This window comes from Halichoerus grypus, chromosome 3 (assembly GCF_964656455.1).
Source record: "Halichoerus grypus chromosome 3, mHalGry1.hap1.1, whole genome shotgun sequence".
NCBI lineage: Eukaryota > Metazoa > Chordata > Mammalia > Carnivora > Phocidae > Halichoerus > Halichoerus grypus.
The window spans coordinates 180,861,066-180,887,889 of NC_135714.1; the positions used below are offsets into that span (position 1 = coordinate 180,861,066).

Sequence of the window (26,824 nt, forward strand, 5' to 3'; positions counted from 1 at the left end):
AAGCAGGGGACATGGCTACTATCTATGCAACTCTTCCAACTCATAAGTCACCAGGATATCCAGACACCACTCTTGTGTCCTGGCTCACAGGGATTTCCCAACTCTGAAAATCCCACATTGCAATGTAACAGGACTTGAAATCTTACAAAAGGAATTCACTGTGTTACTTTAAAGTTGGGCCCTATACACAGTCATCTTAAGCATGAAACACACAACCAAGCTGACAAACCCCAGAAGCACTGATTTTAGGTGAAGAAATCCGATGTTCTTCTCTCTGTGCAATGTGCTTCACCCATCCATGGTTCTCTCAAGGAGCCATCCCTCAAAGTCTGGCGGAAAAACAAGCTGAAATACTGCAGGACTCCCATATGCCAAACACGGAGCAAGGCACGGTGTGTCCACGCACCGCCATCTAATGTACCAAGCAGTTAACCGCATGGTCCTGGCCCAGGTTTTCCCCAAGACAAAGCCATGACATCCTCCTGGCCAAGCCCACGCCCAGGTCTGTCTCTCCCCACCTCCTTCAGCCTGTTCCCAGAACCTGGTGTCCGACATGGTAAATGATACAGATGCTTGGAGAAGTGAACGAAGCTCAGAAGGACGAAAGCAGAATTCTCCAGGAAAAAGTCCTGCAGAGGAGGCTATCTGGCAAGGGGGCCAGCGAAAAGGTTTTAAGCAGGATTACAGAGCACATTTCCATTTTTTGAAAGGTCACCCTGACCGTCCTGAAGAGCAAGGACTAGGGGGAGACAGAGCCGGAATAGCAGTGTGCAAAGTTCCGCTGGTCACCTGAATAAGAGGGTAAGGGACTAGTTACAGAGGGAGATGGAAGAGGTGGGCACCTGGGTGAAGGGGGACAGATGTGGAACACAGGAGGTTTGGGGGTGAGGATAATGACACCAGTTACTGGACGTGTGAAGTTCATTACGGTGTATGGAAGACATCCAACTGGAAGTGATGCACATGCTAGGATATTTGAATCTGAAGCTCAGGGCAGAACTCTGGGAGGACAAAGGACATCCTCCATGGGCATGCAGGAGAAGAAAAAATGAAGACACAAGACAGAGGTTCTAAGGTATACTTTCATTTTAAGGACCAAATCAACAACAACAACAAAGATGAAAAGGAGAATAAAGGGGTAGGGGGTGGGAAGGGGGAGAAAAGTCTATAGTAAACATGGAAGCCAAGAAAATGTCACGAACAGAAAAATCCAAAAGTAAAACCTGTCAGTAATGGGATAACAAGCAATTTTTGTTTCTTTCTTATATTTTACTGTATTTTCCTAGGATCCTTGGTAGGCACATACTTATTACTCAAAGAAAAAAAAATTTTAAGTAGGCCCCAAGCACAGCATGGAGCCCAATGTGGGGCCTGAATTCATGACCCCAAGATCAAGACCCAAGGTGAGGTCAACAGTTGTACTCTTAACCAACTGAGCCACCCAGGGACCCCTCAAAGAAAATTTTTAGAAGAAAAACTGTGCAAAGCGTCTGCTATACTATCTTATAAATTTTAGAACTATAGTCTATGATCCAGAGGGCATGTGTTTTGAGTTCCTTTACTGGGTCTGGTGATCTATCTGCTCCAGCTTCGTGACCAGTGACACACATCGCCCAGCTTCCTGGCCAAGGTCTGGAATCCCAGCAGAGCAGACGTGGCTGGCCTACACACAAATGGTCCAGTGACCTTGGGTTCATTAGCATACTGTTGGAATCAAATGAGCTAACCAGCAACAGACCCTGCCTACTTTGTCCCACTTCCCACAACTACCAAAGCCAAACCAAAGTTCCCCAACTCTGCACCATTTCCTATAAACAAGAGATTGCCTATACACATTCACAAGGCTCACCAAAATATTTGTTTATTGCCTCTAAAAAGGTCTTATGTTACTTATATGCAGAAGCATATCATTCATGAAAATGAGGGTAGCCCACGGAGCCAACATAGATAGTAACCAATGACCTACTGTTCTGATGACACGAAAAAGGAGGTCTGACCAAAATACTTCTAAGAAATAACAGTCTACTCCTCTCTTGACCCACACCACCATTTTGGCATATTTTACAGCACTTACCTTCTCAGCCTACTCCAAGAAGGGTGCTGTTAATACCTCTCATTCTGTCCACTTTACAAATTAACACAAACTATAGGAGTTATTTACTTGACATCTGGGATCCAGAAAGATATGACAGCTCTTCTTCCAGGGAGAGAAATGGGAATTAGAACAATGCAGTTTTCTTTTTAAAGTTTTTATTCATTTGAGAGAGAGAGAGAGAGAGAGAACGTGCACGCACAAGTGAGCACACGGGCAGGGAGGGACAAATGGAAAGGGAGAAAATCTGAAGCAGGAATTAGGGCTCGATCCCACGACTTCAAGATCATGACCTGAGCCAAAACCAAGACTCAAACGCTCAACCAACTGAGCCACCCAGGTGCCCCTGCAGCTTACTTTAAAAAGGGAATGGGCTTCAGACTCAGCTGCCACACTGATCAAAGATAGAGTATTGAACAAAAGCAACTCATAGGTCCCTTCCAGCTCAAAAACCGAGGATAACATAAATCTATGTCATTACGATGATAACCAGAAGGAGGAAAAATCTTTAAAATTGGATTTTGAACATGTAAATTTCCATGTTTACATACTACTGTTTGAAAAAAAAAGTCTCTTTCATGAAAGGAAACTTTTGTAGTAATCTACATTGAATATTTACACATTTTTATTCGATTTTTAAAAAATGGAGCACGATTTGAATGTTGTACCTGCCATTTCGGTTTTATTTTATTGTTTTATTAAGTAAACTCTACCCCCAAATGCAGGGCTTGAACCCTCCACACTGAGATCAAGAGTCGCATGCTCCACCAACTGAGCCAGCCAGGCACCTGTCATTTTTTAAAAATACAACATTTTAAAAAGAATGCATTTACTTCAAAATAATTCTTAGGATAAGTAGTTTACCTTTCCAGAAAATTTAAGAATTTTGGATTATTCTGTCCAAGTGGATTTTTACTATACTTGGTTCTCCAAGGGCAAGAAGCACAGAGATGGAGTGCTAAAAATAGATGCTATACAGTGGAGGGAAAAGTACTTGTGAGAGCTGGACCAGCAATTAGCAAAAAGTGGTATCACCAGTATTAAAATAGGAAATCTGAGCCCGTTCCGGGAACAAGTCCGGGACTGCCACAGCCATCGAGCCTCCCAGGCTGGCCCAGCTCCCCAACAGAAGTCCCTGGGCCTAGTGGACAGCCTTATAAGGCAACCAAGCTCAGAGAGAAGATAACAACAACACGGAGCACTTAACATTTCCACAGGCCTCTGCAAATATTAACTCGTTAGTTCTCACGGTATGCTGGGAGAGCTCGGCCATGTCATTGCCAAGAGACTAGAGAAGATAGAGACCTGACATACTACAGTTAATAGTGTGCATGGGTAAGGAGCCGGCAGCTCTCCTTGGGTGCTTGGTTTGTGGCCAAGAGCACCTCAAATTGGGTCAGGAAAGGAGTCAACGCTTTCCTATTAACGAACAGGAAGGAGGAGGAGGAAGATTTTTTCAACTTTGACAGTGAGGAACAGGCTCCAGCCTCCCTCCTTGCATCTCCCACAGGGTCTCCCCGTAAGATTCCAATCCTTGGAGTAATTAAGACTCCTACTTGAACAGGCTAGGAAAAAGCAGCAAGATACAGGCAAGGGTATGGAGTAAAGACATGGCTTAGTGTGAGGACAAGAGACTTGCTCTCCCCGAGTTGGTTTTCATTCTCCAAGGGGACACTTAATATCCACCTCTTCCCCTTTGTGAATAAATTTGGCCAACTGTAATTATAGTGCTTGCAAAAAAAAGTAAGACAGCCATCTATACAGCTTGGAGAGGGTTACAGGGTCTCGTTAAAATTTTTTTTAATTAAAAAAATTTCAGGGGGCTTGGGTGGCTCAGTCGGTTGAGCGTCTGCCTTAGGCTCAGGTCATGATCCCAGGGTCCTGGGATGGAGTCCCGCATCGGGCTCCCTGCTCATTGGGGAGCCTGCTTCTCCCTCTGCCCCTCCCACCTCCCCCCTGCTAGTGCTCTCACATGCTCTCAAAAAAAAAAATCAATGTAATAGTTATCAAATAAGGTTTCTTGAGAATCTATACTGTAGGACATCTTGTGGCCAGGTGCTGGAAATATACAAGAGCAGCAGTTAACTGTGTGTGTGTATACATTTCTAAATCTCCTAGAATGCAAGCTCTGCTAGAAATCTAAAGTCTCCACAAGATCAAGACTCTTAGCTTTGTTCACTGATTCTCCGCCAAGGCCTACTATGTGTACAGCATAAAGTCAGTGCTCCGTATGTATATATGTATTTGTTGAATGGTCTTAAAAAAAAAAAAAAAAAGAGCTCAAGGTCCAAATAAACAAACATACATAGATACGTGTGAAAGGACAGAAGTGCATGTACGAGGTAGCATTCAGCTACTAAGTGGGAGGCTGACATAATAGTTCTATGGACGGAAAGCTCCACAGGCAAGTAGGGAAGCCCACAGGGTAAGCCTGGAAGAAAAAAAAATGTAAACGCATGGAGTGAATGGAAGAAAGCACTCTATGCACTAGAACCTCAGGGACCTGGAGGGGGTCCCTGTAAGAAGGGACCTCTGTAAGAACAGAGCATCCAAAAAGTGGCAACAACTTAAATGTTCAATGATGAATGAATAAAGAAAATGTGGTATATATCCACATAAGGGAAACACTATTCAGCCATAAAAAGGAACAAAGTGCTCGGGCGCCTGGCTGGCTCAGCTGGTAGAACATTCGGACTCTTGATCTCAGGGTCCTGAGTTCAAGCCCCATGCTGGGCATGGAGCCTACTTAAAGAAAGAACACTAGACTAGCTGTTGGGTTGGAGGCTGAAGAGACCGTGCATACAGGAAGATAGTAGACAAGTTCGGAAATGCAAGAAAGGGCCTGGGCGGGGGGGGGGGCTTTGTCAGCTAAAGAAATCTGGATCTTGGGGCACCTGGGTGGCACAGTTGGTTAAGCATCTGACTCTTGGTTTAGGCTCAGGTCATGATCTCTCCGGGCCGCCAGAGTCTGCTTGAGATTCTCTCTAGCCCTCCCTCTGCCCTGCCCCACCCCTGCTCTCTAAAATAAACCTTTAAAAAAAAAAAAAGAAAAAAGAAATCTGGATCTTACCCACTAACAACAATAAACAGTGGCAGCCGCTTCTGTCCCGTTCTTCAGAGCAGCTTCATACGCTTCAGACCCTTTATCAAGGAATTTGCAAATGTTTTCAAATGTCTTCAGGAGCTAGCTGATTTATGGGAGTAACACCTTTGGAAGAGTCATCTGCTAGGAGTAGCGAATGGACCAGGGGTGAGAGAAAGGCAGTGCAGGCTGGGGGTGTCCTTTTGAGTCCAGACCAGGGGGACGGAAAAGATGGAAGAGAGCAGACTATGGCGTGAAATCCAAGGCAACCCAGAGTTTCTGAAACTAGAGATACTGTGTGTAACTGGGTGACTCACCTCCTTGAAAAGAAGTTGCCACATTACTGATCACAGAGGACCTGGGCAAGTCCCATATCTCCCAAGAGGCACGAGGCTCAAGAGACCTCTTGATCTCCTTGGAATATATACTTCTCTGAAGAATACCCCTCCAGATGGGCATGGAGGTTCAGCATAAGAGGACAAATTTAGAACTGCCTACGTTTTCAAATCCAGGCTTTGGTATTTATTAGTGACCTAGACCAAGTTATTCACCTCCTGAGCCTCAGGTCCTCACCTGTACATCAAGAGTAACGGCGGCTGGTACCCACCTGCTATCGGAGGGAGGCCTAAAGGAGTTAACATACAAGAAGCGATGTACGCAATGCCTAGAACCAAGTCAACAAGATCCCCTGGTAACCCATCGATTACAGTTCTCACATCAGCTAGGCTTCTGTATAGCACTTAACCAGTTTGTGAGCCTGTATTTACTTGTGCTTTTATTTGTACAATACACACTTCCCCACCACACTGAAACTTCCAGGAAGGTCAAGTTCAAGGTCTGTCTGCTGCCCATTGTGTCACCAGGGCTTCATACAGCAGGAGGGCAGTATCACTGGAAGGACTCTCTCACCTAGGCATTATACATTTGGTTTCCAAAGCCAAGAGCCACTGTGACTGATAAACCGTCACGCTATCCTGAAGAATCAGAATAGAGATTCAGTCATGGAGTAAATAGCTTCATCAAGGAAGCCAAGGAGGGAACAAAGAGGAAAATGCTTTATTTTTCCAGTATGCTAATCTGAACAGTCTGTGTGGCCTTGCAAGCCTAGTTTAAAAAAGGAAAAAAAAAAAAAAAAAGTTTAGCATACTGACATTGGGTTCTGAAGGTTGTAGATCTACCCTGTATAGGACAGGCCTGGTTGGGGAAACCAATGACAACGGACCAAAAAAAGGTCTTGAAAATATCCTTATTTTTCATTTACTTATTTATTCATTAAAAGTTAACAGCCAGTTAGGCTTCTCCTTGCCATATAAGTACACCCACATTCATTCCTACTTCCAAACCTTTATGAAGGGGTATGATACCCTCCTACCCCAGTGCCCATTTCTACCTATTTCAATCTTACCAGTTCATTAAGGCTCATCTCTTTCTTCCACCAAGCTTGTTTTACTCTCATCCACACTGCTCTCTCTGAATTTCTGAGCCCTGTCTGTATTACACAACTTGTCAACTTATATAGGAACTTAGTATTATTTTCCCATTGTTTTCTGCGCTGACGAGGTCTTTCCAAGTAGGAAAGGAAGTAGGCAGGAAAAGTGCTTCTTGGTAACCACCTCTACATCCCCACTGAAGAGCCAACAAAACACTGGGTTCAAGGCCTGTCTTCAACCAGGACTAATGACTGTACCCCAGGGGAGCTGAACCTCTTCACCACTAAACAATGTTCCCCTTCACCGACTCCCTCACCAGCTGTCAACTGAAATCAAGGACTCAAGGAAAAGAAGGCACGTTTTTTATTTGCAAAAGTTTCCAGCCCCTTTGGGAAAGGCATTATGTGCATCTAAATTCAGTATTTCATGACCTCCATGGGAATTCACCCTGAAAGACTGTTAGATTAAAGCTAAATGAGATGCAAATTCCATTCATATGTAAGAGTCAGGATGAGTCAAGACTGAGGTTTCCATTACATCTGCTCGTTTCCTCGAGTCACACTCTAAGAACATGTGTGTAGGCTTTGTGGAGGGTGTGTGCTCTGCAGGAATGTTCTGTTAACAATTAAGGAGGCCTCGTGGGCTGGGGTTGCCCTGACTGTACAAGGAGACCTGAGCTTTACTCTTCAGATGGTGTTTGGCTCTGGCCACATGGTGGGCACCCACAGGGAAAACAGCCCCTGTGGGGAAGAGGGCATGCCCTGATGGTCTGTCACTTAGACGGAGGAACACTTGTGCCCATTCAGACACTGGAGCTCCAGGCCCTCCTCCTCAACTTAGAGGGAAGGAAAACGTTTCCACTAACAGATACACTGCACAGTCCACACCTCATAAAAAGCATTGTTTTAACTTTATAAAAGCTCCCTCCACAGATGTCCTTAGTTAGCGGTCCTCCAAAACTTACGTTGAACTGAACGGTGTGTCCAAGAATGTCTCCTGTCTCCAGAGCAAGCCCACCATGTGACCAGAAAAGCAGAGATGGGACGTATCCACCAGTTCTGAGACACAGGGTTCCACAACGGAACATCTTGGAAATCGAGATGCATCTTACAGCTGTTTTTAAAATTGGCAGGGTTATTGGTTCACCTGAAAACTGCTGGAATGGATTCACTGAAATGCTCTACACATGCACACAGAACGCCTCAGGTATTGGCCTCCTCCCCAGTCATTGAGTTTATAGCCAGCAATATATATAAAGGACCTAATACACTAAGATCACAAAATCAACACTGTTCACAGTGTTCCACTGAACCTGAGAAGGACCTCTCCAGAAATTAAGCATTTTCGGGCCTACAGCAGTACAAGAAACAATTGGGAGAGGTCTTGAAATGGGGTGGGGTTTTTTGTTGTTGTTAAAGTCAATACGTAATGTCCAAGCATTGTACAGATCAGACAGGAATATTAATTATGAAGCACAGAACGCAAATGTGGAAAACTCCACAGTTAGAGGAGGAACCTCTGAAAACATTTTAAAACTGCAGTGGCAGGGGATGCAGGAAAAAGGGGCCTGCTGATAGTCTTGGTGGGAGTATAAGTTAGTACAATGTTTCTGAGATTTGGCAATAAACATCAAATGTCTTAAAAAGAATGCATGCCCTTTGACCCAGAAATTCCAGTTCTAAGAGCTTAAGCTTAGGAAATCACGAAGGGTGTACACACAGATTTAGCTGGGAGGATGTTCAGCAGTGTTTATATCACAAAGCTGGAAACAAGCTCCACGCTCAATAAAGGATGGATAAGACATATGAAGGCACATCCTTATGGCATAGTACAAAGAATTGAAAAGGAGGCAGCAGAAATGTATCATCCACTGGCACGCAAAGATGTTCATGACATAATGCTAAGTTTCAAAAAAAAAAAAAAAAATTGAACGTAAACACTTTTATAGTATGATCTCATTTTTGTTAAAATAGAAGGGAGTGTGCTTGTACACAGAAAAGGACAGAAGACACATAATGAAGTTTTAACACTGGTTGCTGAGAAAGGAATTGCAGAATTGTTGGGGGTTGGGGGGGGGTTTGTTTTTTGCTTACCTGCATTTGAGGAGGGCAGGGGGAGGGAGAGGAGGGGATAATGTGGGTGAATTTATTCTCCAATAAGAAAAAGTGAAAAGAAACTCGGGACACAATGTGATCCAATTAGGTGAACAAATTGGCTTAGGAATCTTGGAAAGGAATCTCAATCCTAAAAAAATAAAAGAAATTAAATATCCAATGGATTCATTACCATTATTTTAATCTCTAAAAGAGAAGCAATACATTACTACCCTTCCTTTGAGGAATGTTGGGAGAAATGACCGACAGAATTAAGTGCATAACAGGATTTAAAATATGTAAAAATATCCCAGGAGGAAATCTCTGCAGTACACAGAAGCTACGCCGTGGCCCAGTGCCGTAGAAGTGGGTGCTACAAATGTCCAATACGGCAGCGAAAAATTACATCAGTATCCTAGAGCCGCCACAAAGGCACACCACCTCAGGACTTCACAAGGAACAATATGCTTCCTCTACCCCGTCCCTATAGGAGAAATCTCCTCTGAAAATTAATCCACTAAAAATGGGGAGGGAAAAAAAAATGGGGAGGGAAGGGGAGGTATTTATGACAGGCTTTCCAAGGAATAGGACTGCAATTTCAGTTTGGAAAATACAATGCACATTAGTTTGGTGGAGAGATTTCAGAGAGCACTGGAATGAGGGGGAGGACCCAGGTCACACGAATGGATTTCTATGCCGGTCTCCTCTGTACTGAGCAGCACCCAAGTTTTCCTTGGGCGGCCTTTATTACTGAGTAAGGAAAAATAACGCTTTTTTTGTTGACTTCAGGATAAGCTCGCACCAACAGGATTTCTCTGCATAATCATGACCCATGACTTACAACAGAAACAAGAGCAATTTTCATGTTGATTAAAGGCCTGTGGGGCTTAAGGAATGGAGAGGAAAGGACAGTTAATAGCTAAAACCTCTCCAACGTGTATTTGCCAAAATCAGAAACTCACAATATTCCAAAGCCCCATAAGCATTTTTGAGGCTTTGTTCCCGCCCCTCCCCCCCGCCCCCACAACTGACTTTTGTTTTTGTTTTTTAAGATACAGAGTCCGCAGGCTGGGTGCACTATGACCAAATGGCAACAGATGCTGGTCTTGCAGAGGGCAAGACATTTCCCTTTGATCATCCAAGAACATGGAAAGAATGGACAAACATTCCCGATCAGGACATTTTCACTTGGCTTCAAGGTTTACCAGTAGTTGCATGGAGGTGAAGAGTTACAGAAAAAGCTGCTCCCCCATCCCGTAAAATCAGATCCACTCCATCCCTGAATCCATCGAAACTACAAACTAACCTAGGCGAAGTATACTGGTTTGGAAATGTTTAGTCTTCCTCACCGTTGCTTGCAGCAGAAACCGGTCTCCAGGCAAAGCATTCCAGCACCATGCACTGCTTAGTAATAAGCAGCTTAAATGTCGTGGGTAGATTATCACTGGTATTTTTATCTTTTCTTTGTAAAAATACAAGTGATGTTACCATAGATAATGACTGGAAAATAGTGGGATACTTTAAAAATGCAAAACATATGCCAAGTGTACACTGTATATAAGCCTCCAGAAGAATCTAAGTCAGTACGTATCTCCACATGTGTAAATTAACAACACTACAACAGTAACGTTTCCCCAAAGTTTATGTCTTAAGAAAATGAGAAACCCTATCAACACATCAGACACTGGAATTCTCAATGAGAATCCTTTTTCCATGCAAGCCCTGGAATTTACAATGATTGGGTCTCTTTTAAACAATACTGCACCCCTCAATTCATAAAGATAGTCTTCCAACACATTTAGTACATGAACAAAGCCTTTTCACACAGGGATCTGAGTAGCAGCTTCAATCCTGTCTCTGCTATTATTAAGACTCTGGTGCTGTGAAGTAAACCAGCTCTCTCCCCTTAGCACACCAGTGCCCACCGAAGACATCACCAGGCCTTTCTAAAAATACAATGACAATATAAAGCCTAAAAATAGTGACGCAACAATGTGCTTTGAAAAGATGTTTGTCGTTTTCAAGTGTTCTGAAAACTAAGTAAACCACAAAACCATTTTCAACAAAATGTTTGTTTCTAATTATTAGTGGGAAGATTTATATTCCTGGGGGAAAAAAGAAAATGGTGTGCCCAGAAGAGAAGTAGTTTACTGCAGCAAGTCAGCAAGAATTTGTAAAGGCAAAATAATTTTGATAAGACAGAACTACTCTGCTAGCAATATAAATTCAGGATCCCGCTATACAAGTAGTGGTAATAATGAGCAGTCACTTTAAAGTGCGGGAGCATTCAGCAGGGGCAAGGCCCAACATTTCATTTCTTCGTATGGGCCGGCTATCAACACAGCAATGATTACAAATCCCCTGTTAGTCAAGAGGCAGAGGTCACTAGCTATTATTGGATCATCGTTTAGATTTAGAAGTATGAAAAGCAGTTAACACAGTAATTCAAATCTTTGCTTCATTTATAAATCCACTTTTGGGGCGCCTGGGTGGCTCAGTCGTTGGGCGTCTGCCTTCAGCTCAGGTCATGATCCCAGGGTCCTGGGATCGAGACCCGCATCGGGCTCCCCGTTCCGGCGGGAAGCCTGCTTCTCCCTCTCCCACTCCCCCTGCTTGTGTTCTCTCTCTCACTGTGTCTCTGTCAAATAAAATCTTTTAAAAATAAATAAATCCACGTTTACTTACAGAGACATGGATCATACAAAATAACTTCTCCCCCCTTCCTCATTCTCTCTCTCTGCATTTTGCTGGTGATGGGTTTTTCCAAGAAGTCCAGATTAAAGACAACGTCACACAGCCTGTAATTCTGCCTAACTTGGTTCCTTCTTGCCTCCTGCGGGAGGGGTGGAAGGAGGGGTAAGAAGCCACACTAGCCCCAAGCCCACCCCAGGCCCTACTCTTAAACTACTCTGGCACTCATAGTGGGTACCACCTGGGACACTCGGGAGGGCAAGCAGGGAAGGCATTTTCTCCTTTCTCCCCTCCCCCATTAGGATGGCTAAACAGAGATTAATTTCGTAGCTCAGGTCTTCTGCATAACCCCTTCTCAAAACACAAAGACTCAGGATGGGCCTTAAAGAGTCCTTTTGTTTAGAGAGGGTCATTTCCTGCCGTTAGCTCACACCCAGAAACTCCCACCCATTTCTCAAGGAGAAGCATTGATTTTCTTAGTAAAAAAACAACAACAAAGCAAAACAAAATTTCAGGCTTAAAACCATGCCCCTCCCCCAACAGCCTCCACCCAAGATGGAACTTGGCTGGTGGGCCACCACAGCAGCATCCTCTACCGGGATTCAGAAAAGGAAGGGGAAGGAGGCAGAAACACGGGAGTGGAATTAGGATTCTTTTCAAGCACAGCAGGCATTGTCTGTCCAATCCCCATGATTTAGTTAAGGAAATGAGCTTAAATGTCAAAGCAAGCAGCTTAAAGGGCTTGTCCTAGGTCCCTCAGCAAAAAAAAAAAGACAAAAAATGAAGAGTATCAATGATTTGGTCAAGAACTGACTATAAACCACGGTCTCTAAGACTAATGGACAACGGATGACGGTTAAGTTTAAGAAGTTTGCTCAAGGTCAAGTACTAGGACACAAATGCCATAAATGGGGATAAATCCAATGGCCTGCATGGTCATGAGTGCATTAGTATGCTCAATGAACAGGCAGTCTGATGACCAAAGTAATGACGACTTACATTTTTTTCTTCCTGAAATGTCATCTGCTCTGCTTTACAAGGAATAAAAACAGTGTGAGTCTGTGAGGCTGACAAGTGGGTAGAAATTGTGGCTGCAAATTGCCTCCTCCATAAAGGTTCACAGAGCCCAGATTAGGCCTTCCCTCATGGCTGCCCATACAGGTGCTTAAAGGCTGGATTCGTCCAGCTAAAGCCTGCCTTATCCTGAGCTATGCCTTTTGTAGGCAAGGGGAGGAAAGCATATTGAGCTTGGGGCTAGACTAAATCAAAGGAGAGTGCTAAATCTATCTCCAAATCAATTCCACCTGGATTATTAACATTAACCCTTTGCAACCCTACAGACACATCTGCAAAACATGGATCCAATTCATCTTGCCCTACTTTTACTTATCACGCCTTGCCGGGCCCACATCACACTCCCGGTTCTGTGGAATTTTGTGCTAGGTTTCCGTTCTAGCTGGACAAAGGCAAGGATTCCATTACGTGTACACCCCCAGACAAAAGACCTAATCACTCACCATCTAATATTTCTGGCCTAGAAACTAACATAACACTGTATGTTAACTAGCTGGAATTAAAAACGTAAAAAGCCAAAAAATAAATAAAATTTCTGGCTTACAAGCGATGCGATGATTTGACTTTCTGATGTAATTAAGTGGGGATGGGCATCCAGAAATGATCATCTTGAAGGCAGCAATAATCAAAATTTAATTCAAAACTGCTGGAAAAGGTTTAGGACAATGTGGTATATTGCACAGGCCCCAAGTTTGACAGGTTGGTTCATATTCCAGTCACTTAACAAATTTATTTGGCAGTTCCAGGCATTGTTCTAGGCACTGAGGGTTACAGCCTTAAACAAGACAGAGGTCCCTGCTGCCAGGGAGTAACATTCCAGGAGTATAAGACAAGTACATTAAGTAATGTCAGTAAGAAAATACATGAGGGATATGGAAAATAAAAGAGGGATAGGATAGTGCTTGGGAATGTGGGGTACTTTAAACCTGGAGATCAAAGATCTCTCTGGGTAACATCTGAACAGAGATATGAATGAATAAGGATGAGGCTGCCTATCTGGGGGTAGGATTTTTCAGGCAGACCCAATAGCACGCACAAAGGCCCTGAGGCAGGAACAAGTTTGGCAAGTAGAAGATATCTAAATAAGGCCCAAGCAGCTGAAGCATAATGAATGAGGTTGCGATTCCTGGTAGATGAGGTCAGAAACCAGCAGGGCCTTGATCACATGAACCTCGTGCACCACTGGAAAAATTTTAAGCTCTTACCCACCAGCACTAAAACTTCAGACAAATTGCTTAATCTCTCAGAGCCTCAGTTTTCTTATACCAAAACCATGGGATGAAACACCTCATTTGGTTGTTAAAGTGCAACGTTTAAAAACAGTAGACATTGCTCAGTAAATGCTTAAGGAGTGTGCAAAAAGAAAAAAAAAAATCCATAAACACGTTTACAAGTTTGATTACATTTGGATATGCACCTGATCTTCAACTCTCCAATTTTCTTACACAGAAGATGGAAAAGGAGATTTTTGCAACCAAGATGGTCTCAGCGTTTGTTAGCTCTAACAGTCCCTTTGCTCAGTACGGGAAAGAGCTAGGAGATCCTGGAAAAAGAGGAACTGGGGCTTAGAGTGGAGGGAGTGGGGGGAGACGGAATCAGAACACTGGACTCAGGCACTTTGCAGGTTTCCTTCTGCTGATAAAGCCCTGAGGAGAAGCAATTCCCAACGTTTTCAGTCTCCAGTCACCCAGCGTCCCTGGACAGGCACAGGACAGAAGTGTGTGTGTGAGAGAGAGAGAGAGAGAGAGAAAGTCTGCATGTGTCAGAGAGAGACCCTCACCCAGCCCACAAACACATCCTGTTGGCTTAGAGGAATACTGTATTTAAAAACACATGCCTTTTCGGAAACTCACACTTTTTAAATCCTGTAAATCACACATGCTGGGGAGAGTAATTACACTTTTGTGGCACTTCCCTCAGAGCACAAAGGAAATTCTGGTACTTCTGTAATAAGGTAGCACTTTCTGGGCTGTGCCTTCTCTCAGGAGGCCCCAATTGCCCATCCTATAGGTGGGCAGGAGAGAAATTCTCACAAAACAGAATCCTGGGGATTCAAGGAAAAGCAGTTTTTAGTTTTTGTTTTTAATCTCTGGGATTTCTCTTAGGATAATGTTGGCCACCGACCAGCCTATCTACCTGGTGACATTAAATAAGTCAGGAAGAGCAGAGAACATCATTTAAAAACGACTCATGAGAACTAAAGAGGAGTTGAAAGTAGGAACAGGTCTCTAACTTACTTGCATCGGGTTGGTGAGATGCACCTCAATTCTCAACACCCTTTGCAAAATCCTGGGGGCCCCCAGGATTGAGGTAGGCTGTGTCAGCATTCCTTCCGCATTTTAAATTTGTGTGACAATACTGTATTACAGCCTGGAATTTGGAACTATCTTCCCGGTGCGATTGGCATTTATTACTGCCATTTCCCTTTTCCCTCTTGGATTCTACATAACCTGCATCATAATGGGTGCAGCAGGGGGAAAAACCTATGAGGAATACAAATGCAGGTGGTTGTTTTTCTTAAAATTCCCAGACCACCGTTCTTTCTTCAACGGGTGACATGGAGCTATGAGCAGCAAACTTTTAGGAAAGCACAGATGAGCCAATGGAAAAGAGGACCCACCGAATAAGAGGAGTTTGGGGTCTGGCAAAAGGCTCATTTTACTCCCCACCTAATAAAGTCAGGAAAGAACCAAAAAACGTGAGGGAATGTTTTCTCTGGGTCTTCCCCCTTTACCTTCCAAACCCATCTACAAAAATCTTAGGGTAGCTTGATTTTTCCCTTCTAGGCTAGGGTACAGCGTTGGAAAAAGAAAAGTCGGAGGACCAAAAGCCTCGGAATTAACTGCAAATCGTAGAGGAAAAAATTTCCAGAAACCGTTGATGAAAGCAAAAAAAAAAAGAAAAGAAGAAGTGTATGGGAAATACTATATATACCTAGATTTTTCTAAGCTCCCCTCCCACACTCAGGCTTTCAAACGGATAAGCACACTGAATACTATTATCTTATAAACTAGGCAGATACAGAACACATTCTCATGTTCCTAAATTAAAAAGTGCTTTAAAAAATTTGCTTCAGTTTTTCCTGAGCATTTCCAGGTCTTCCCCTTCCCTCGAAGTTCTCGGTTTTGTCTTTACATACATTCAAGTGTTAGGTAGATTTTTTGGGGGAGGGGGGGTCTTTTGTGGCCTACCCTCACAAGGTTCCCCAGGAACCAGAGTCCCACGCCTCTCCTCAGTTTTCCAGGCGCTCCTTCACATCACCCACCTTTTCAATTACCGGCTATATAGACTTAAACTCTTCTGAAAATTGCTTTCAAGATCAGACCTCTCCTCTGCATCTCCAACCCCGCTGGCTTCACCTCCTCATGGCCTTCTCCCCCCTTTTCAACCGCTCAATTTGCTATTTCTTGTACAAAGAGGACCACCATGTAGCTGGCCATCCAGAGGAGAAACTCTGAGAGGCTTCCAGAATGAAACTCCTCGTCTCCCCTCGGCGCTGACAGTTACTGAGGCCTCTGAATACCTGTGGCTGAGTCGCTGCCGCCACTTTCCTTGGAGACTAGGATTCCTGCAGTACCAGCCTTACTCTTCTCTCTCAACTCTTCCCAACCCTGCTGCCTCCCCCTTCCCACTGGCAGGTCCCATAGGGCCGGGTCCCTGCTGCACAGCAGCGCGATGCCAACCACAGAGTGGAGTCGGCTTCCCTGGCATGAGAGGCAAGCTCCTCTACCTTCTCCCCCAACCAATGCCGCTCCCCAGCCTCATCCTCAACTCCCCTTCCTCTCCTGCCATGCCTTGTTGCTCTCCCCCGCTCTTACGCCTGCGTCTCCACACAGGCCCATCTTCCACCCACGGTCTCAACCCTTTCCTCATCTGGCAAGAAGAGGATTGAGAATCTGAGCTCCAATGTCAGCTCTTTGGGGGTACAGCTCAGTGGTAGAGCCTCTGACTGCAATGTCAGCTCTTTGACACAAGGCCTTCACCCTCTTGTCCTTGCAGCACTGTGTTCCCAACTCTAACTCCACTTGAGCCCCATGCTTCATTACACCTGTTTACATGGGGCCGTCACCACTCCAACCCGGAGCAAGTGACCGGCAGAAACCAGCTCGTGCAGCCCCCGGCACACCAACCTGCACTCCAAGTCATCTTCCCATCACAAAAGGTTCATCACCATCCTAATACCTCCCTCAGCTCACTGGGAGGATAAAATAATGGAGTTTGCGTATAAAGTGCCCAGTACCTGGTAAATATTCAGAAGTAAATACTCAGAAGTTAGCATTTATTATTTGAGTGAATGGATTAAAAAGATTTCTGACAATTGCATAGGATCAAACATTCCAGTCTTTTTTCTATCGAGCAAAAACGACAAACCAGGCAACAACTTTACTGTGATAAGCTCAAATGTGCAACCTTCCTTGAGTTTGCAGTCATGCCCCTCCCCCCCCAATGATGCACTGAAGTGGTCTCGAATAGTCTCCCAGTACTCTTTCAAGATAGGGATGTGAGTGCGAGGCGTGCCAACCCAAGTCTTCCCCACATATCAAGTAGACTCATCCCCATCACCGGATGACGTCCTCGCATCAACAGCGTCAATTTAAATCCCTGGTCCCTGCTGGCCTCAAGCCCACTGAGCCAGGCGGCCACTTCTGCTCCAGCTATGATTAAGGTTCATTCCCCTCATTCCTTCCTAAGTTTTTTCTTTGACCAAAGCAAGCACTGTTCAAGAGGAACATTTGCATTCCCTTTCCCCCTTCCCCCAGGCAGACACTAAGGTGCCAAATGAAACTGAACACAAACATTCCAAAGTGGCTGTCACACAGAGCAGGCTTGTTTGGGAACACAGGGAGCTCCGGGCTCTTCCACCTCACCAAAGCTCCCAGAAGCCCGCGTCCAAAAGGTCAGAGTTCCATGGCACCCACCACCAAATTCGATTGGTGAAAACCCAATTGCCCCTCCGGAGAAGCAGAGAGGCTGCAGATGGCAGGTGGAGCGAGTTCATTTCCCACCTGATCCATCCACAACCTCCCTAATTTCCCAGTGGGCAAGGACCTCAATAGTAAATAAGTGTCTGCTTTTCAACAGCCTACCTATACTAAGTCATCATCACCAACCCTACCAATAAGGATATTTCACATTTACAAATTATTTATAAAGAATTATGTGTGTATATATGAGTAAGTGTGTGTGTCTGTGGGGGGGTACTCACCTGGTACTGGAGTACTATCTTTGGGTAGGAGTTGAATATTGGGAATACTGTGATAAGATGGCATCAATCTTTTAAAAAAAAAACAATTACATGAAAGACGGTAATGATCGGAGTTAAAGAGAACAAAGCAACTTCTACTGGAATTCTGAGGACAACCATCTCTTTGGGATGGAACCTTCAGGTGACGAGAGTCTGCACAATGTAGGCTGAAACTTGGCTCCTGCCTTGAAAGCAGCTCAAGCTAGATCAAGAGGGAAAAGATGGTTGAAGCAAATGGTTTACAGAGCACAGGGGTACATGAGGGCAATCCTGACTGTCAAGTTTGGACTTTGTTGTACAGAGAACAGATCAGTGCTGAAGGACCCATCAGAGGACCGAGCAGTATGATAGAAGGATGCACTGAGAAAGCATGGTAGAACAAGGTGAGCAGCTAAAGAGCACTAAGATGAGCCAGGAGAAAAGGAATGAGTGAGAGCAACACAGAGAAGGGCTACAAGGAACTGAAGAGGCCGGGTTCCTGTAGCAAGGCTTGTGAGCAAAAGGAAGTGGGACCAACCCAATGGTTTTGTGACATCTACAAGTACAGCAAAGAAATTCCACGGAATACTCAAAGAAAAAGACAGTTGGGTGGGTTTGTTTTTTTTTTTTTACAATTTTGTTCACATGTTCATTTTAGAAAATTTAGAAAGCACAGAAAAGCATTAGAAAGTAAAAATCTAATAATTTTTAATATATATATATTTTTTACCTATTTGGGTTTTTTTTTTTTTTAAGAATTGGCATCACATAGAACTTTTAAATCCGTTTTTGTTTAATGTCCTAACATTGACAATTATGCCCTCAATTAAAATGTCGTCAGAAGCCAGGAAGAAAAAGTCAGATTCTCCAATACAGCCTTCAGAGGGAATGTGGCAACGCGGACACCTTGATTCCAAATTTCTGGCCTCCAGAACAGTGAGAGAATGCATTTCTGCTGCTTTGAACCAACAACAAAAGTAAATATATGCATATACATATACATCCTTTAAAAACATGGCCTTTCATGGCTACTTATTATTCTCTTTCAGAAATTACACCATGATTTACTTTAGCAATGTCCCTGGGTAAGACATCGAAGAGTCTTTATGACTGTTCACTATCAGAAGTAACTAATTCACGAACATATCTTGCCATATAATAGCAAAGTCCTCCAGAAAGCTGCATTAATTTGTGTCACCTTGCAGTACATCAGCGCCCACTGTCTTCTCATCACCAACACTGAATTCATTCTGTCCTTGAAGCACAAATTCATACGAACCCACAAAAACCGTATGAAAGCAACCCTGAAAAGAACCTCTACCCTATCAAACGATCCACCCAACAACAACAAAAATGCCATGGGGAAACAAAGACTGCACAAGAACACAAGGGTTTATGAGGGAAATTTTAAAACTACTGGAAAAACAGCTCAAAAGCACATGCCATATTTGCAGGGTTCTTTAGCAGCATTTTACTAGGAGGTCACTGTGCTTTCCTTTTAGAACTATCACCAAAGCCTCTTCAAAGGCTGAGATAGGTTTGTTATATTAGATTTGATTTGGAATAACAGACTCCAGACGTGGTTGAACTGTTTAAGAGTATTCTGAGTCTTTGCCCAAGTCATAATGTAGATTATCTTAATGCCCACTTGAAAGCTTGAGGCTGCCATCCTAAACTGACATGGTAGCCTTTCTGTGGGCCAACTGGAGGAAACAATTTTCTTCATGACCCCAATATTTGAGCAAGATTACTAAGCGCTTTTTTTTTTTAAGGCTTTTCGGTTTTTAATCTCTACACCCAACGAGGGGCTCAAACTCATGGCCCTGAGATCAAGAGTCACATGCTCTTCCCACTGAGCTAGCCAGGCGCCCCACTAAGCACTTTAAAAGGAAAGTGAGGTAAAGATTTGTATTAGCTTGTAAAGAACCAACTGTACATGATTCCTGCCCAACATCTGCCAAATATCTTTTCAGTCAATATCGCAACAATGTCAACTTTTTTGCTTTTCTAGTTTTAAGTACAAGGAAGTTCAAATCAATTTAAGGGAAGATTGCTATTTACCACTGGTGCTTCAACATAATAAAACACCTTTAAGAAAGGATTTGTGATCAGCCTGAAAAATGCTCAATGACCTGGCTAAAAGCAAAAGCAAAACCAAATTGCATATGTATCAGATTTCAAAAAAAAAATTATTTTGAAAATTAAGGGACCAAAAATAAATTTCTATCTACTACCAGATAGAGAAAGTCTTGATACATAAAGCTCAACAAGACAAACGGAGTCTGCTCTACATATGTTTACTGATTTTTAATAAAGCCTAGTCCAGTTCAAATCGCCAAAGGTGTTTAAAGAGAATATTGCCTGGTCCAAAGCTAGATGCAAAATTCTAGGATTTTATCAACTGTAAAATGATGTAAGAAATTATCTAATGCCCTATACATAAGCCCTATAAATCTCAGATTCCAGTTAAGATTTTGACAACTGGCTTCTTTAAAGGGACATGTTGTAGAGAAACAAGCACACAGGAAGCCAGAAGGCCAGATGTATTCTTTTACAGCTAGCTAGCAAAATCTTAAAAAGGATTTTTCCTCAAAGCTTTCAATACTATCCAAAGCAGAAGTCTATGTCCTGTCCAAGTTCTCAGACCCCCAAAAGCTACAGAAATTCTCCTCAATCCTGGGCTGTTCGTTCTATATAGTTGGAACCAAACAAGTGTTTCGGTATCAGTTATTTCAGAGTATGCTTTAAAAGCTCTCATACAGGGCTAAAATGTACTGGAAGATAAAAGGAACTCATTTGAAAAAATAGAGGAAAAAAAAACACCTTGGATTCTATGACGTGGTAGAGAAAGCCTAAATTGCTCTGATGTTCTAGGAAATAAACTATTTTCTCTTAATGATGATTGGACTTGCTTTTCCAAGTCAGCTCAATGGCCACCAGAAACGACAAAAAAACACATTTTCCCCCTCTCTTGTCATTATGGGTATATACATTTTATACGTGTGTGTGCTGTTTACTGGAATCCTCAGCCAAGGCTTTTAAATGTGTTTGAGAACAAATTGCTGTTCGCTGGGTGGGCAGGGAAAGGGTCCAGTGTGGTGGTTTTTGCATAACGCTGAGCACATTAATGGGACTCACCAAATACCATATTTATTTTACTTGTGGCTTTCAGGGTTAGGAAAAAAAAAAAAAGAGGTTAGAGTTTATCAAAAACAAAACAAACTCAAAACAGAGAATTAGCGCAAAATTACCTGCATCACTCAAGGTCTATTTCCTTTCTTCTCCTGAATGTTTAACATTATAAACCCTCTCTCTTCATGGGGTATCTGTCTTTATACTCCACCTCTGGTACAACTTGGGTTCTAAACTCTTCCTAACCGTCCACTTAGTTTTAAAATAACTGTCTCGCCAAAACTGCTGAGCCGTCATAGAGCCACATGCTGTTGCCTCCTGAAAAAGGCACATGGTCAGGGCAAAAGAACAGGTAAGAGGCAGTAACTCTGTACTAAGCTCACCTGTGGTTCTACTCATACACAACCTCACACATTAAGGCGCCCCAGGAACGGGGCAGACAACACCTCAGTCCTGGTGGCAGTGAGGCTGAGATGGGTTACGAGATGGGTGAAAAATGCGATTTTTTTTTCTCTACTTAATTTTCTCAAGTTAAGTAGGTTATGGTTTTGGAACACTTAAACCTCTTCTGCTACCTACTAAAAGCAAAAAAAAAAAAGCCTTTGGGTCTGCCTGATTAACTTTTCCATTTACAAGAACTCTCAATTGGGTGAGCAGAGAAAGATGGTTTCACACCATACGGTCTTACCCTTAAAAATAAACAGACTGCCCATCTAAGTGAAATAGAAAGGTTTCTGAAGCAATTGGTGTGTTAGGTGAATTAGTTAAATATAGCAACTCCTTAGAGAAGCACACTCGTCATTTTTGAAATTTTATTTCAAGGGTAGGGAAAATAAATAGCAGAGCAGTCAGTAAGATTCAAGAAAAAAAAAGTGGAACTTGCAATTCAGGTCTCGGACTCTCTGAAAAGAGGGGAATGTCAGTAGTCCTAAAGAACTAGCATGTAAATAACACTTTTCAAAATAATAGTTTATAATAAAAAGCACAATTATACTCAGGTGTGAAGGCAATTTTCAGCTTACTGCAATTCAGGTGGGTTGCCCCATACAAATGGGCTTAAGAGTAAAATCTTGTGTTTTGCATTGATTTGCATGGTCTTAAGTCCCTCTATCTTCATTTAAATAGTTCCCTTTTCACAAGTGGACAATGTGCTGAGGACTTAAAAGTACTATTTAAATCCTCCCCAACGTTTGGTTTCACTATCAGAATCTTAGTGTGCACGCAACACGTTATGTCCATAATAATCTTAACATCCTAACCGCTTTACAATCAGTTTACCATTCTGTTAACTTTATATATTGGAATACAAGACCTCTAAGAATGCCTTACAGGTCTTATCTAGATGCATACTTTCCTGCATCTCCACACTCAAGTTCTTTTTAGAATGTTTTAGAATGTTTAAGAACTCAGCTATGAGGGATCCTAAAAAGTAGGCGAAAAAAGTATTGTTTCTTGGACTCCAGATAACGTACCTGCAGGAACAAAGCCATTTAAAAGGATACCACAAATATCCTAACTACAAAATTCTGAAACGTCTGTTCAGGGAGTTCCCTCCCACAGTTAAATTTTGTTTCTATCAACGGAACGCACCGCCGCCGCAACATTTTTAACGTTGTTACGGACGCACCACATAAAATTTACGCTCAGAAGTCAAAGTCCCATTAAAAGAGCCTAGATGATCGCTTGGTGAATTGTAAACTTTTAAACTCTTATTCGCCCCGCCCCCCACATCGCCCCTAAATTTACAAAACCTAATCACCCACATTCGGGGTCTTTGACTCATCAGAGAAGAATGCAGCTGATGAGTTATCTATTAATCCAAAATGCCTCAGCTGGAAAGATATTTCACCAAGAACTTTTAACATTGAAAGGGAGGGGGCAGGGAACAGAAGGTGTCTTTTAACGAGAACTTTCCCCGAGTTCTTTCCTTACACCGCACACACAAACACACCCCTCAACTTCCCAGTCCCGGTCGCAGAATTAAGTCCTGACCCTCCGGGTCCCAATAAACTGAGGTCACCCAGGAGTCAGCTCTCGATTCCGCTTTTAAAATCCCACGCAAACAAAGCTGAGCATTATACTTACAAAAGTCTCCGAAAAGTCCTCAAAGTTACGCAGTCTTAAGAACCCACAAAAACACGCTCTCCGAAGAGAACCCCCCCCCTCCCGGGGCCACAGTTTGGGGCTGTGCCTCGGGGCGAGGGCAATTCCCAAACCCTCGACTGCGGCGCCCCGGGGCCGGCGTCCGAGCCCCGCCGGCCGGCCGCCCACACGCGGGAGAAAGCCCGCGGCCGGCGCCCCAGGTCGTACCCCCGCCGCAGCGAGCCCCTCCGTACCTCTTCCTCCTGAAGGTTGGCCTCGTTCGGGGTGTTCTCCTTCTCGGCTTTGCCGCCGTTGTTCATCTTCCCGGTCCTTCCTCGCCGGGCAGGGCTGGGGCGCGGGGCTGGGCGAGGGCGCGCTCGCCCACTTTTCCCTTCCCCGGGCGCCGGGGCTCCCTCGGGCGGGCGCCGCGGGCTGCGGGGGCTGGAGCCGGGGCAGCGGCGGCTCGGGCTCCCGCGGCTAGGCGAGACTGCGGCGGCGGGCGACCCAGGAAGTGCGAGGGAGACACGGGGCAGGGCGAGGCGCGGGCCGACTGGGAAGGGGACGGAGACAATCGGGACCCGGGAGGGAGACCTGGTGAGGGAGGGCGGGCGCGAGGGAAGGAAGGAAGGAAGAAAGGATGGGGCGAGGGCGCGCGTCCCAGGAGGGAGCCCAGAGAGTTGGCGATGTGGCCAAGCAGGGGCTGGGGGCGGCCGCTGCCGGAGCCTAGCGGGGGCCGGAGGGAGGGGGCGAGGGGTGCCCAGACCGAAGGAGGAGGTGGTGCGGGGCGCGGGCCGCGGCTGGGACGCTGGGACCCGGAGAGTGCGCGCTCCAGGCAGGCTCTGGGAAGTACGGGATCCAAGCAGCTCCCTTTCTCTCGCTTTCCTCCCTCCCCTCTCTCCTCCCTCTCCTCCTCCTCCTCCTCCTCCTCCTCCCCCCTCCGCCCTCCCTAGACGTGGGCTGCCGGCTTTAGCCCGGAGGGACGGGACGCGGGACCGAGAAGCCCCCCGCGGGAGGAGGGGCTGCGCCGGGGGCGGCTGCCCCGCGGCCGGATGGCGCGCGCCGGGGAGGGGCCGCGGGCGGCAGGCGGAAGCGGCCGACCCCCAGCCCCCCGACTCGGCGGTAGGTCGGAGGGCGAGGGCAGAGGCGCGGGAGGGAGGGAGGGAGGCTGGGTCTTCCCGCTTCCTCGGCCCCTGGGGGCCCCGGCGGCCCGGCCGCGCCGGAGTTGGCGAACTCGCGTGGCGGCGCGCGCCGGCTTGGAGAGGGGCTTCGGGGAGCCAGGCCGGGCCAGCGCGACGCCCGGGAAGCGTGATGGGCTAGTGCTGTTGGCTTGCTGCCCGCGGGGATTCGCACCCCTATCCCTAAGCCAGCCCCTCCCTTTCAGTACCGGCTCAGACCTATTTCCTCCCTTCCTGGTTGGCAGCTTGAAATGACAGGATGCGAGAGAACGAGCGACGTCCGGGGGCAGCCGGCTCCGGGCCGGCGTTTTCAGGGCACAGCTTCAAACCCACCGCCAGCGCCGGGTCCTCGCAAACCTCCCAGCCTCCGCGCGCCGGCCTTCGCTCTCCGCTAGGCTTCACGGGCCCCCTGCTCAGGCTCCTGTCAACGGCCCTTAGCAGACCGTTCTGGAATTATTTGTCTACCTGGCTGCCTCCCTCACTCTCCTGGGAGAGCCTGCCCGCCAGACGACAACACCGTGCCCTGTTTCTCTTTATAATCCCACGGCTATTTAAATACGCTACCTGGTATACAGTAGGCACTCAAATCTTTGTTGGCTAAGTGAATATTCCTCACAGCGATCCGAACTGGAGGCCAACACAGATGATCTTCCCAGGGTCAAAGCAGCTTAAAGAAGAGAGAGGGCTCAGTACTGTGGGAGGTCCGCGCACAACGCCTGTTCACGCGCCAACCTCGGAAGGACTGCGAGGTTTCGGTTTCCTCACCTGTGAAATGGGAGTAGAGTTACCTCCCGGGGGGTTGCAATTAAAGGAGATGACAGGTTGGTAGAGCTAGAGCACCCAGCACCCATTCCTGCCCAGTTTAAGGTTACAGAACATGGAAGTTAGCATTATCATTAAGGAAATTTCCATTTTTCCGGGGCCATAGAGAGCTTCTCCTTTCCGGTATCATAAACACATAAATTTAAACCTGCATATATCAGTAGGTTCTCCCTCACTTCCCACGCCCAGGAATTCTCTCACACAGCACCCTGTTCCTCTCTTCACAGCGCCAATCACAATTTCTATTTATTTGCTTGCCTCACTGTTTATCTCTCTCTGCCCCCTTCCTCCCCCCACCCCGCCCACATTCTTCACGCTATACTGGTTTAAGTGCTGCTGGGAGTGGGGTGGGGGTGGGAATGGAGATAAGGCTCCTGCTTTTAAGGACCTTAAACTGGTGTTGTGGAGACAAGATACCCAAAACAACTCCACGGCACCATGATCAGGGATCCTGGTTCAAATCGCAGAAAGCAATGAAAATACTTGTGTGAAGAGCATTGTGAAGAAAAAAAGAGTGGCGATGCTTCCATTCACCTCTTGGGTTTTTCTTGGGGTGGGAGGGGTCGGGGGGGAGTCTGAAGATTTTGATAAAGATTGAATTGCTGTCATGATGTCATGCCTCTCTACGGGGGTGGGGGGTGGGGGTAGTGTATCCTGGATGAAAATAAGCCAAGAATCTGTTGAACTTGCATTTGAAGTTCGGAAGAGGCAAGGGCCACACAATTGATCTGGAAACTTGGACAGCCCTTTCCACTCCCAGTCCCTCCCTCAGTTACATAAGGAACCACGAGGGGGCAATGTCTTCCTGAGCAATGGCTGAGTGGTGGTCTTGGGCCCCGGCTCCACCAAAGCCGCCAGCACTTTGCCCTCCTTGGCCCTGGCCTGGTACGGAATACGCTCCACAGAAAGATATTGTCTTGCTGGAGCCTGGCAAAGGCCCAAGAAAAATGACAATTGATCTAGTCATTGATGGTTCCAGACTCCTCTTATGAGTAGGTGGAAGATGTTGTGTGATTCCAGGACGCTGCTGCTACCCCCATCCAGGGAAATGTGGCTTAATTCCAAACATAGAACCTGATTCCTTTGTCTTTAAGCCAAGCCAGCACTTTGTCCATTGTTAAAAGTCAAAAACCTCTGGGATAAAAAAACGAAAATAAGGGCTATGAGAGGATCTTTGTCTGATGTGTTCATTGTTGTGTTCCCAACATCTAGAGAGTGTCTAACACATAGTAGGCACTCAGTGGTTATTTTTGAATGAATGAACACATTAAGTCTTATCAGATATTGATTTTCAGCCTTGAATGACGTTATCAGATCCTTCCAAGACGCTTCAGGAGGGACTGAATTAGGAGAGGTGTCTCAGCATGGAGACCCACCACAAGGGCACTAGGCAGATTCGGGTAGTGGTCTGTAGTCAATATTTTACAGGGGGAGACCCTACCTAGATAGAGAGCTTGCTCAGAATGAGACAACTGATGAGATTTCAAAAATAAATAAAATCACACCACTCAGCTAGTCACCTAATGCATCAGGCAGTTAACGATACAGCAGGGAGGTCTGGAACTATATCAACGGTGAGCATGAAATTCAAGGTGTTTTCAGAAAAGCATACGGGATGGGGGTAATACGCCACGAAAAGAGGGACTCCTGTTTCCTGTCCTTTCCATGAAGAATGGTGTAGACTTACTTGGAAGAAAGTAGGGTCATACATTACCAACAAACCCCCCTGAAATTCTGTAAATAGACTTTGGCTGTTTATGAAACTTTAGTGAGAGGAAAGAAATTGTTCAGGATATAAGTGATCTTTATGACCTGTTTATTACTTTAAAGCAAGAAAGTTTCAAAAGTGAGAACTCAGGAGCACAATTTCCAGACACATCAGGAGTTACAAGACAACAAATGGATTTTGTATCCTAAAAATATAGGG

The 26,824-nt window shown here is 45.2% G+C and overlaps 1 protein-coding gene across 12 annotated transcripts in view; it reads right to left on the reverse strand.

Annotated features, from left to right (window-relative positions):
• Positions 1–23,805, reverse strand: part of RBPMS (RNA binding protein, mRNA processing factor) — a 169,761-nt gene extending 145,956 nt beyond the window's left edge. For 3 of the 12 annotated variants that reach the window (XR_004921927.2, XR_013446640.1, XM_036107102.2), the window contains exon 1: positions 23,155–23,803. Coding sequence is in view for 7 of the 12 variants with exons in the window: in XM_036107102.2 (XP_035962995.1) it covers positions 23,155–23,220 (66 nt within the window). In the remaining 5 variants the exon portion in view is untranslated. Of the gene's footprint in view, positions 1–6,579; positions 6,613–23,154 lie in introns of those variants that run through there. The other 9 variants (XR_004921928.2, XM_036107103.2, XR_004921929.2 and 6 more) reach the window with 6 other exon arrangements.
• Positions 23,806–26,824: the final 3,019 nt, after the last annotated feature.